Source organism: Phymastichus coffea, unplaced genomic scaffold, assembly GCF_024137745.1.
Source record: "Phymastichus coffea isolate CEN01 unplaced genomic scaffold, Cenicafe_Pcof_1.1 PCOF00004, whole genome shotgun sequence".
NCBI lineage: Eukaryota > Metazoa > Arthropoda > Insecta > Hymenoptera > Eulophidae > Phymastichus > Phymastichus coffea.
In genome coordinates, this window is record NW_026706815.1 from 856,318 (window position 1) to 869,292 (window position 12,975).

Consider the following 12,975-nt stretch of genomic DNA (forward strand, 5'->3'; position numbering starts at 1 on the left):
TAGTAATTTATTTACTTCTTTTAATAAGCGTGCTGCTTCATTGAGAGGTTCTCCTTTATCATTGACAAAACACAAATAATTATCTTTTCTCATAAATCATTTTTCGCGACAATAAATGATGTTGCTTTGAGGTAATTTATTTTCTATTTCGTTCTCATTATTTACGATCTCTTCTGTTGCGTCTATCTTAGTTTCGTTTGATTCGTATTCATCCTCTTCTTTGATAGATTATAAACTGGTTTTCAATGGCACACCTGTCCCCTTGCTTTGTATGTCTGTTGCTTGGTTCTCAGTTTGTTGCGTACACGGTATGTTATCATTGGTGTTCTCAGAGGTTTCTAACCTCTTGTCTTCCCCTCTCTGTTGTGTTGTTACCCCACTGGCACTTTGGTCTCGTCTCTTTTTCTATTTACTAGGTTCCAGTGCGCTTATAGCTTCTTCGTATTTAGCGCTAGGTTTTCGTCCAGTGCGCGATTGTGTGATCATCTCTTCCGGTTCCGGTACTTTATCATCATTTGCTTCTAATCCTTTTACTATATTGATAAGTTCTTGAATTAATTGAGGATCTAATGTATGTAATTTTATTGGGTTACGAGACAAAACATTTGCGTTTATATTGGTAGCTCCGACTTTATATTTAATTTCATATTGGAAATATGCTACCTTCAGTATCATTCTAGTTACTCATGAGTTGGGATCTTTGTGCGATCTTAATCCAACTAGAGGTTTATGATCAGTAATGACGGTAAATTTTTTTGCATATAAGTCGAAATTTAAGAATTCCGAAAACAATTGCTAACATTTTTTTCTCGAAAGTGCTGTAGCGTCTTTCTGTGTCATTTAACGCTTGTGATGCATAAGCTACTGGTTTATCAAAGTCGTCCTCATCATGTTTTGGAGATAAAACGCATCCTACACAGTATCCACTAGCATCTGTTGTTAAAATAAATGGTTTTTCGAAGTTCGAGTGAACCAATATAGGTGGCACACACAATTTGCGTTTTAAAAGTTCAAAGGCTTTCTGCTGCTCTTCTTCCCATATAAACTGCTGATCTTTTCTTAACAGTTTGTTTAAAGGTTGCGCGATATCAGAAAATTTATCAATGAATCGTCTGTAGTAACTACACAGGCCGATAAATTGTTTAATATTCCTTGAGTTTCTCGGCGTGGGAAATTGTTGGACGGGTAAAATTTTATCGTTGTGAGGTAGTAAACCTTCTTTCGAGATTACATAACCTTGGTCGAGCATATTTAAAACTTGAGCATCAATTTCTTTTCTTAACAACGGGGGTTGTCTGAAAGGTTTTATGCGAATAGGTACTTTCGACGTTAATGGAATTTCGTGTTGGAGTAGATTAGTATATCCTAATTTATCTCCAGGTAATTAATATCTGTCGTTGAATTTATTTATTATATCAACTATATGTTCCTTTTCATTTAAATTCAAATGATCTAGTTGTGACATGCCGATTATTCTTGATGCCCTATCTTCCGTATTCTGATTTATACTTATTTTGGCTATCCGCACGTGTTCGTTGATAGTAGGAGGCATTCGTGTCTTTCTCTTCAATAAAAACTTTACGGCGACCAAAAATTGTAAAACCATTCGTTGTTTATTGGACCTTTGCAGGTGGCTTATAGTTTTATATTTTTCGGCTATTTGTGCCACTCCCTCGAATAGTTCGTTAATATATTCTTTATCTCTGATTTCGTCCAATATTTTGAGCAGGGTAGTTGCAGAATTAATTACTGATAAAAAGTTGCTCACGGAATATGGTTTATTACTTATGTATGAATTCGTATTATTCAATACGTTAATACCTTTATTAACCCTTTCCAATAGGGTAGTTTGGTCAGTATTATTGTAAAAATCTACACTTTTGCGATCGTTGCTACTACTTTTCGACTTATAATATGGCTGTATACTCAATTTTATTTCTGTCATTGAGAATTTCGTGGGGTGAATTTTATCATCTACTAAATTTTTATAGAGAGTGCTTTCATTATGGCTTAGCTCAGCCCTACTTATTATATTGTTCTGAATAAATAATGAATTAGCTTTCGCGGAACTTGGGCGTGCACTCCCGCATTCTTTGTTGGCTAATGCTAAATTACAAACTGAGTACGTACTTTGATTTTTTCTAATTTCTGATTTTTTACAATTTTCAACATTTGAATTTTTAATTTCGGATGTACAGATTTCAGGTTCACTAATTTTAACTTTGCTAGCTTTTTTCAGTGCGATTTCGGAATTACAAATCTCAGACTTTTTGTGTAGCAATTTACAGATTTCGAATTTTCGCAATTTTACTCCACTTTTATTTGAACGATTGTCTTCGTAACTGCTCTGTCTAATTTTCTTGACATACTTTCAATTTAGCTCAAAATCTATCTTTGATTCTTCATCGCTTTCTTTATTAATGGGAACTCTTCTCGCAAATATGTCTAAATTGTTACGAATTTTTACTTGATTTCTGACTACTCCAGCGTAAGTTTTGCAGTTTGTTATTGATTTTAAATAACTATTATCATCTTACGATGTTATATATTGATTATCAGCAGTTGTATTGTTTGTGGATAAAGAAAATACTTTATCAGCGATTTTTAAAATATTGTTTTTATAATTTATTTTAGCGTTGAATTTACGCAAACATTCACTGCCGATTAGTCCGTCTTCTTCAATAGGTAAATCATCGGGTACCATATGAAATTCGAATTCTAAATCTTTTATTGTAATATTTATTTTTCCTAATGTTACTACACTGTTATGTGTAATACCTCGCAACTCTAAAATATTCAATTTATTCAGATATTAATTTATTTAGATCTTCGTTTGGTTCCTTAGACCATTTCATAGAGATGGTCCAGCACCATTATCTAGCATGATAGAAAGACTGATATTTTGATTTTTATCTTCTACAATGAAAGTTGGTGACTTACTATTCAAGTTTAAGGGGGGGGGGGCAGGTGAATTTTCAGCCTACCTTTAAAAAAATCGCAGGAAGCTGATAATTATATTTATAACGTAGTTTTTCCCGCTGAATCGAATGGCGTTATCAGAAATTTAAAAAAAAAATTTTTTATGCTTATTTTGGCCGTTTTTCAACAAAAAAAAAATTTTTTTTTGGGTTTTTATTTTTTTTTTGTGGAAGGAATCAATATTTTTTAAAACCCATGCGCTATCTTCTTTAAAATAATAAAAACTATATACAAAAAAATTTTGAGCTCAAAATCTCAAACATTGAGGGAGGAGTAGCATTTTTTCGAAAGCCATTTTTTTTTTTTTTTTTTTTATCATCACAAGCGTTTTTGTATAATAAATATGAAGATGTGTAATCGATTTTTATATCTATTTCTGTGTATTATTGACTGTATTTTCTATACTACAAAGGGAAAATCAAAATATCTTAGTCAGTTTCAGAATTCTATTTACATTTATTGCAGTTCACATACTTTATGAGCATACAATAGACATCCATCAAAACATACCGGCACCATAGCTTTCACCGTCACGATTGAGTAAATCTTCGTCTCTTTTTTGTTTTGCGAATTCAATTTTTCGTCGTACTTCTTTATACTTGGCTGAATTTCTTTCCTCGAATCGCTGCACTGCTTTCGTATCTTTTTTAGTTGACAAGTGCCCAGTTGTATTACCTTCTACTATTCCTAATCTCTTCAAAACTTCTGACAAAAATCTCTTACATCCACTGTTGTATTCGCAAACACTAATTGCTGATGCCATTCTAACTCTTTTATCAGAAACATATGTTCCTTTAGGGCACCTGTTCCAAATAATGCTGTGTAGACTTTCATTCGCATTTTGTGTTTGACAACGCGCACATCGTAGTAGTAAAGAATCGTCAGTCAATCTAGCATACAGAGGAAGAATTTTTTGCAAACAAAATTCATTTATAGGTGTTTTTACATTAGATTCGTGAGCTCCAGGCTCGATTCCTTTCCCTAATGCTCTTTGGTAAAAACACCAAGATGACTCCCCTACTGGGCAATATAAATGTTGAGGCTTGTTATCAGTAGACGCACAATGGTAAATGGATGCATATATTGCTACTTTCATATTCTGTAAATAAAGGGTGAAATGATATTTTAGATATAAAATTATGAAATAGTAAGGAATATGGACTATGTACAAATGTTTTCATACATACCTGTATATTCCCTTTATTACGATAGATTGCTTTTTTATAATATTCTGTTAGTTTTTTTATTGACGTGTCTTTGAGTTGACCATGACCTTTGCCTCCCAAAGTGACTTTTCTGCTCCTTTCTTCTTTTATAATTTTTTTTATACCAGCATAGACTCTGGATAGTTATTGATAATAAATAAATGTGATCAAATTGTATGATGATTGACACATTCTTCTTTTTCTACTTTATAATCTTCTCCAAGATTCAACGATGCGACATGAGTGAATGCTTTTGAATCCCCATCTGAAAGCATTTTCGTATAGCGAAATCCATAATTTTCGGACCGTTTCCATAAGTTTTCAGCAATTGTAGCTTCCATTGCTCCTGACGATCCTGAATGATTTTTACGACATTGGCCGACATGACCTTGCGACCAAAACTCGAATTCCGGCGAATCTTCACCCAATAGAGCTGCTGTGAACGAACATTCTTGACAAAACTTCGTTGCAATATCAAAATCGATGATGAATCCAGTAACCAAATCAATTACACTGGCAAAACCAACTTGCGATCTAAAACCTTTGGTAGGCCACGAACCGTCATAACTGACACCTAAATTCAGTTTCTTTTCAAGCCCTTGCTCCGTTCGAATTTTTGCTGCACTTTCTAATTCGTCATTAGAAATCAAATAAGAACTATTGTCACTGTCACAATTCATTTCTTCGTCGTCGTCAGAGTTACTGTTTTCGTCACTGTCACTATCGACTTGTTGATCTTCAACCACACATGAACTTGTGTATGTATCTTTGACAACAGTTCGACATTCGTTCAAAATCACTTCAGTCGACTCATCAACAGCAGTTTCGATTCGTTCCATATGATCTTTGAAAGAAGCACAGGAAAAAGGTTGCATGTTCATAATCATAGCAAAATTTTGTATGCTTGAATAGCCTCTACCTTCATACAAAAATGCTAAGCTCAGCCTTACATTCACATCGAAAGGAGGCCTGCTACTACTTTTGGTGCAAACTCTTTTTGACGTATATATACTTGTCTTATCTGTCTCTAATCCAAGCAACTCACAGTATGAACATTTCAAAACAATTTTCCTCGAGAATCCCCAAGACTGTGAATCTAACTCGAAACGCAATGTACTATGATCGCAATCGACACACTTCGTTATTGACAATAATGACGATATTTGTGAAAAATCGAGCAAGATGTACTGCGATTCACTAACTTTTTCTTGGTCGCACTCATCCATCGTTTCTTCAGCTGTAGTTTCAGTTATATCTTCATAAAATTCTTCAGACACTGCATTTATTTCTTCTGCTTCATTGTTTTCATTTTTATTTCTTTTACTAATATTCGCTATGGCATCCGCTTTCATTTGTGAACGTAAGCTTTTCTGACACGAAGCTTTTTTCCATTTTTTTGTTGCCAATTCACTATAATACACAGACAGATTTTTACGTCGAGGCATGATTGACAGTGATAACTACTAGGTTCACGTCTGACTGTATCTCAAGTTCGCACTGAATACACTAATCGATTACACATCTTCATATTTATTATACATAAAAGCTAGTGCTGTTTGAAAAAAAAAAAGAAAAAAAAAGGGCTTTCGAAAAAATGCTACTCCTCCCTCAATTTTTGAGATTTTGAGGTCAAAATTTTTTTGTATATAGTTTTTATTATTTTAAAGAAGATAGCGCATGGGTTTTAAAAAATATTGATTCCTTCCACAAAAAAAAAATAAAAACCCAAAAAAAAATTTTTTTTTGTTGAAAAACGGCCAAAATAAGCATAAAAAATTTTTTTTTTAAATTTCTGATAACGCCATTCGATTCAGCGGGAAAAACTACGTTATAAATATAATTATCAGCCTCCTGCGATTTTTTTAAAGGTAGGCTGAAAATTCATCTGCCCCCCCCCCCTTAACAATACTAGTCTTTTCGTTAATTCTAATTTCTTTGTATTCTTACTTAAGCTCGGCGCTCCGTCTGGCTGGTCGTTTCCCCAGTCGCGCCCTTTACCTGGAAACCACCGGCGTTTCCCTGTTGTTGTTTCTTTTGTTCATTAAAAATTCTTTTGTTAGATCTTATTTTCCAGTGACCTTTAATACCACTATAATTACAAATAGTCGAATCTCTGTTTGGATTTCCTGGTCCGTAATCATTAGAATTAAAACTTTCCTGGTATTGATTTTTTGATGCAGAGTTCTGATTTGCTTGGGGCGGAGCTACTTATTGGCTCATTCTTTCTCTATTGGCTGTATTTTGACTACTCATTTGCTTTTGGTCTTCGTTACTATTGAATCTTTCATTTCTAAATTTCGTACTGCCATTGTTAGGGTAAATACACGTATCTGCTAAATGATTTGACAACTTACAAATTTGACATACTTGCGAGTTATCTGTTTTTACTATTATAGATAGTATAGTAACAAAAACTATAATGTATAATGTATAATGTATAATAGCCGAATAAGTATATGTAAAAAGATGGCGGTGAGACGGAGAAATAAGTAGGGTAGTAAAAATATGGTAGTAAGTTGGAGATATAGATAGAATAATTATAATAAGGAAGAATAATAAAAAAGAGAAATAGATAACCAAAAGTAGGTTCTATTCTTAACCGATACATCTTGAACTTTGGTCGATATATAAGAAGATTTACATTAGAAATGATGTAAACGATATTTTATTCTGAGTGTGTTATTGGTAGTTCATACAAAAAAATGACATCTTTACATAAAGAATATTTCTGAAGGTGGAAATAAGGGTTGGGTTCGGGTTTGAGTCACACATTTATATGCTCACGTGTCTAATAGTTTTAAATTGTATAAAAGGAACTCCATTCACAGAAGATGAAATATATATATATATATATATATATATATATACACTTCATCTCTTACTTTCGGAATGTTCCAAGAGTTTAAAAAGTCAGCGATTTTTTGTATTTTTCTCTAGTTAGAATTAGAATATTGGAATAATATTTAAAAAATCTATCTATATACTCTTGTAAAATCACGGTATATAAAATATTTAGATGTCTAACCTATATCTTAAGAATATTTTAAGAATGGAAACGAGTTACACATTTTGTTGCTGACTTCTCCAGCCATTGCTTCCTTACGCAAGCGTGTATAGTCTAGATAGAGACAGAAATAGAGCGGCATATTCAGTCGCAATTATGGCGTCAAGCGGTAGAGATCCGTTCGATGCTACGCTAAATAGGCATTATAAATGTCATCCTAGTGTAAAAGTGGGTACAATGGTGTGCATGGTTTGTAGTCATTTTTACTATACGAATGAAATAGTGGCTAAATATACTGCAGGAAACCCAGTCAAATTGCTAAACAGCACTTTTATAAGCTGTCAAGATCACCCAGATGTCGCATTAACCTCAAACTTACATACGATAAACTCAATGAACAGGCAAGAAAGATCATCGCTCAGCTAAAAGTTGTAAGTAGAGAGCAAATTAAACGAGAAATTATAAATGAAATATTACATTAAAAACAAAAGGAAAATGGAAAATGCATGGAAGCAACAACTTTCGAGGAGTATGATGAGTTACAAGTTCTATAAATTGAAAATAATTTATTGAAAGAACTGTAAAAAGAAACAAAAGAAAAAAACATTTTATTAAATGAATTATTAATCAAAGAAAAGCAAAACAAACCGAAAAATATCTTCAAAAGTACATACGCAGAAATTGCTAACATGACTAAGCCGAAGTCAAAAAGAGTACCAAGATTAATAATTAAACAAACAAATAAAAATGACAATATGAACCTCGAAAATGCTGTGGTTCACTACAAATTGATCAAAGATAAAAATATACAAACAAATAAAGTTCAAACAGTCAATAGTCACAGTCATTATTCATTGTAAGAACGAGGAAAGCATCAGTGCTATCGAAAAAACTTTAACAAAAAGCTACATACAAGTGTAAAAATTTAAAAAGGACAAATTAAACAATCAATATTGAAAATTACTGGAATCAAAAAAATTTGACATTGAATGAAAAAGCTATAGAATTAGATATCAATTTTATCAGTTACGGTGAGAAATGCAAAGTATTGCATTCCTGTTCAAACAAAAAACTGTAAACGACAACAGCAATTATTGAAGTAGCAGTAAATTTATACAAATCTATAAAAGAAAATAAAAATAAGCTTTTTGTAGGATGCCAAAGTTGCTGAGTATATTGTATCACAAATATAAGTCCCTGCTATCACTGTGCTAGATTCGGATACAGCGGATACAAATGTAAAAATTGAGCCACATGTTGAAAATGAGGAGGCAATCACACAACTGCTAGATACACAAGTGACATACTCAAATGTCCAAACTGTATCCGTGACAATGAAAAATATAAAACTAAATATAGTATTGATCATAGTGCAATTGACAGCCAATACTGTGAAATACTGAGAAACAAAATTAAAAAAATACATTGAAATGACTGACTATTCGATTCAGCCAACACATCAACGCTACTTTGGGAAAATTGAACTAGCTGACCAGCAACATGATCGCCTGGCATCTCTTCAGAGGAAAATATTCTGACAGTTAAAGGCGGTTAAAATGAATTAACCGTACTATAACAACTAAACCTAAGCATTCTATTGCACTAGTTCTCTTCATTCTTTGGTGGAAGCATAGTCGACTGTAGCAGTACTGTCTATTATGAAGTGAGTTATGCCTATAATCATATAGTAGAAATTCATTGCGTTCACATAGATAATGTGCGCTGATGAATGTTATAACTTTTTTATGTAATGTATACGTTTGGTTATTCTCCTCAGCCTTGGTAAGGATGATAAAAAAGTCAGCGAACTATTAGTAAATGTAGCAATAAAGTGACTAAAAATAATCTCATAGGAAAAGATTTATTCGAACATCCTATGAAATCTTATTCATTTACAAATATTTATTTCTCAAAAAATAAGATGCTCTTTTATAAAATTACTACATTTTGAAAATTATCAAAAAATTGACATCGTTTTGCAGCTCTAATATATCAACCGATTTTCTAATTATATTATTTGTTTACTTATTAAATAAAGAAAAATATGTAAAAATGTTACTAAAATAATTTTGAAAGTTATTTAATAAGATACATAACTTAATTTCGTTTTCAGCACAACAATTGAGTACTTATGTAACTTTGAAATTGAAAAACGTCAAGTCGACAACTGTAACTGTAAAAGGACTGAACCCTTGCTGGGAACAAGATTTTCTTTTGTAAGTATTATTGAAATATATTCTGCTTTTATTTCATCAAAGTGTATTTATACGTTGTGATTAGTTTGGTTTATACTTAAATGAATATAAAGTATACATGGTTTTTGAAAAATTCAAGTTATTTAAAAGTATTTATAAGGTATGTTTTTATCGATCTTCTTAAGATAAAAAGGTACAAGGTATAATAAAACGTAATTTATTATTTTTGCCGTATCTCATAAATCTTGTTTACTTGAGTTAGAGTTTATTCGCTATAGCCAGTACATACATCTCACATTAACACCAATAGTTTGATGGATCATGGCCAACCCAACCGCTCGCCTTGAATGATTTCGTGACCAGTAATTTTCATGAAATAATGTCTACAGAATAATATTAACAATTAATTTTTTAACGAATGTTTCTTCATGGTAGATTCTTCATTGAAAATTTGAAAAAAAATATATATTAAAATATTATTGTTCAGAGATAATTTTATTAATAGTTTTCATAAATGAATTAAATTATAGATGAAAGTAAGTATGGTCGATTACTATGAGCTCGATATTATTGGAAAGTTTCTTCATAAATGACCGATATACAACTTGATTGTTATTGTAAATATTCTCGGTAACATAAAATATCTTACGAAAGAATTAGAGGTATTTTATTTTAGATTTCTAAAAAGGTAAAGTTTTTGTACATATTATAGTTCAACAAGGCTCAAAGTATATTGTCACGTAAGTACGACTTTGTGAGTACTTTTGGTTTGCAGTTTCAAGTGCTCCAACCAGGCGACTCATTGAATGGTGTTGCTTTATTTTATTATCGACAAACCTACTACGCGGTGCAACTTGTAATTTTTGTAAGCTTACCACGCGGGGCAACTCATGATTTAAACTAGCTAACCACGCGAGGTTACTTGTAATTTTAGCAAGCTAACCTCACGAGATGACTTATAATTTAAAAACAGGAGTGATGAGTCAAACTAATCTTCCTCGCGAAGCTAACTCGAAATTGGGGAAAATAAAAGGTGAAAATTTGAAGGATTGAATTTAGAATTTTTATTACTTTTTATTTATTTTTTTTTATTCATGAGCACAAATCGAAAAATACTAAAAGTTAGAGCTTTGCGCGTTCGAATGTACATATATATATATTTTTTTCCTTCTGAGGGCTTCTCTGGAGGTTGATTCCCTTCCTTAAGTCGGTGGTAGCGAAGAACTGCTTGTTAAAATTTCCTTTGCGTGGATTATAATTGCGGAAGGTGGAGGGAGATAGAAAATTTCTTCCTTAGGCCCCCAAAGCTTCTTTTTGGCAATTATCTGATTACTCGAGAGATTTTCTCGCTGAAAGTAGCCCTCTTAAATGGGCCGGAGGGCATGACTTTTCCGTTAGATTGAGGTAAGTACTCTTTTATGTTGGTGCTATTCTCTCCAGAGAAGGCTCTTGATGTATCTTATTTTATCTTATTTTTCTTATTTTATTTATTTATTTATTTATATTTTCGCGCAAAGCTCTTTACAAGTTAGTTAATTAATCGTATTAACAAAATTGAATTTTGTCGATATAAGTCAAAAATTATTATTCGTAATGAATATTTTTGAATTTATTCAGTATATATGAACGATAATGTTATTTACTCTTAAATATTAACTTAGTTATCAAAAGTAGCGAAAATATATATTTTAAACAAAAATCTCAACTTATGTCTAACATAAAATAAAAGAAACATTAAGACTAAGAGAAAGACATATTTTTAGAACGTATGAATAAGGTGTAAATATTTTAATCTTATTTCACTCTTAATTTGTCAAATATTCAGATATTTTCGTGCTTCATTCATAAATTTCAATTAATTTTCTTTGTTTTAATAAAAGTATGCTTTTTGTATATTAAGCCATGCTGCTCTTGATTAAACTTCGCAGATTATTATTAATAAACCAAAACGTATGATAATGAAACTGAAAACATACAAGTGCATGAATTTCATTAAATAATTATTTTCGAGTAGCATAACCGTTTACCAGATTTTCACGAAACGCAAAAGTAGTAGGGGCTAAGGGGATCTTGAGCCACTTACCATACGATTTTTCGATACCTACTCTACCGACGATCGGTAACATTATAAATCCTCATGTTGGCGATCTATGAGCTGCTTTATCGACCGATGTATATCGACCTGCTTGACGGGCATCGTTTGCGACCGACTGTGTGCCGACGTGCAGACCCCATGGGCCCCGCCGGCAATTACCGACTCTTGTATCGACGTGCGTGCTCCCAGCCCAATGCCCCATGCTGCATGCCCCTTGTTCCATGCCAAAATAAAAAATGCTTGGTTTATGCTGATTGATTGTGATTGAGTAGAAAGTATAGTTCTGTGTAAGTATAAAAGTTTTTTTTTATTATCAACTTTCGAGGTTAGGTTTATTAAATAAACAGAGATATAATTTACATGAAAAAAATGGAGGTTAGATTTCACTCGAGGGGAGTGTGGACGTGACTTGGATGTGAGCGCGAGTTTTGGTGATAAAGTCAAAGAGGAAAAGTGTTTGAGGAGAGAAATAGAGGTGAGAAGAGCGTGGAGGTGGAGGAGGAGTGGAGAAGAGAGAGAGAGAGGCCTGGAGAAGAGCAGGAAAAAGCAGAGAGAAAGGAATAAAGAAAAAAAATAAAAGTTGAGGTTAAGAGAGAAAATCAGAAAGCGGGAAAGCAGGCAGAGAGGAGGGGTGGTAAGAAGTAAAGGCAGAGACAGAAAAGGTAAGACAGGTAATAAAGGTGGGATCACGGATAGTTATAGAGAGACGAATTAAGGCGTACGGGATAGAATGGAAAGATTTGTGACAACAGAAAAATTAAGAGATAAAGGCGGAAGGTTGGATAAGAAAGGCCCAGAGGAGGAAAAGAAGAAAAGAGTAAAGGTGGTGAGGGGGAGAGAGAGCGGGGAGGGGCTGAGGGAGAATAATAGAGGAGAAATGAGAGAGGCAAAGAGATGCAAGAGTGAGAGCGAGGGAAGCGAGATGGATGGAGAGGGGGGAGAAGGATTGGACAACACGTTAAGAGAAGTGGGAAAAATTAGTGGTGCAGAAGAAATAATGGAAAAGATACGGACAGACATAAGGGAATTAAGAGAGGTATGGGAGGAGGAAAGGAAAGAATGGACAGAAATGTTTAAAGAAATAATGGGAAAAATGGAAAGAATGGAGGTAGAGAGGAAAAGAAGAGAAGAAAGGTGGGAGAAGGAAATAGGAAAAGTTAGGAAATAACAAGAGAGAGAGAGAGAGAGAGAGAGAGAGAGAGAGAAGAAAGAAAGAAAGAGACGAAAGAAGAAAGGGAAAAAATAGAACGTAAAGAAAAGAAACTGCAGGAAAAATGGAGAGAGAGGATGGACCAGTTGGAAGAGGAGTGCGTGAAACTAAAAGAAAGCATAGAAGGAGGAAACAAGAAGCAAAGAGGAACAGAAGTAGGCAATAAGGAAGAATTAGAGCATATGAGAGAAAAAATGGATAGAGAAAGTAGGATAAACAATATAATAGTAACAGACTTAGAGGGTGAGTTAAGATGGGAAAAGAAGGGAGAGGTAGAGGTCTGGTTA

At 33.2% G+C, this 12,975-nt stretch overlaps 1 protein-coding gene across 1 annotated transcript in view; it reads left to right on the plus strand.

The window, feature by feature from the left end:
* The window catches only part of LOC131666951 (putative uncharacterized protein DDB_G0282133), a 1,302,717-nt gene that overhangs the window by 148,531 nt on the left and 1,141,211 nt on the right, over positions 1–12,975 (plus strand). The window contains exon 3 of the mRNA XM_058940077.1: positions 9,302–9,404. Within this exon, the coding sequence (XP_058796060.1) occupies positions 9,302–9,404 (103 nt within the window). The remainder of the gene's footprint in view (positions 1–9,301; positions 9,405–12,975) is intronic.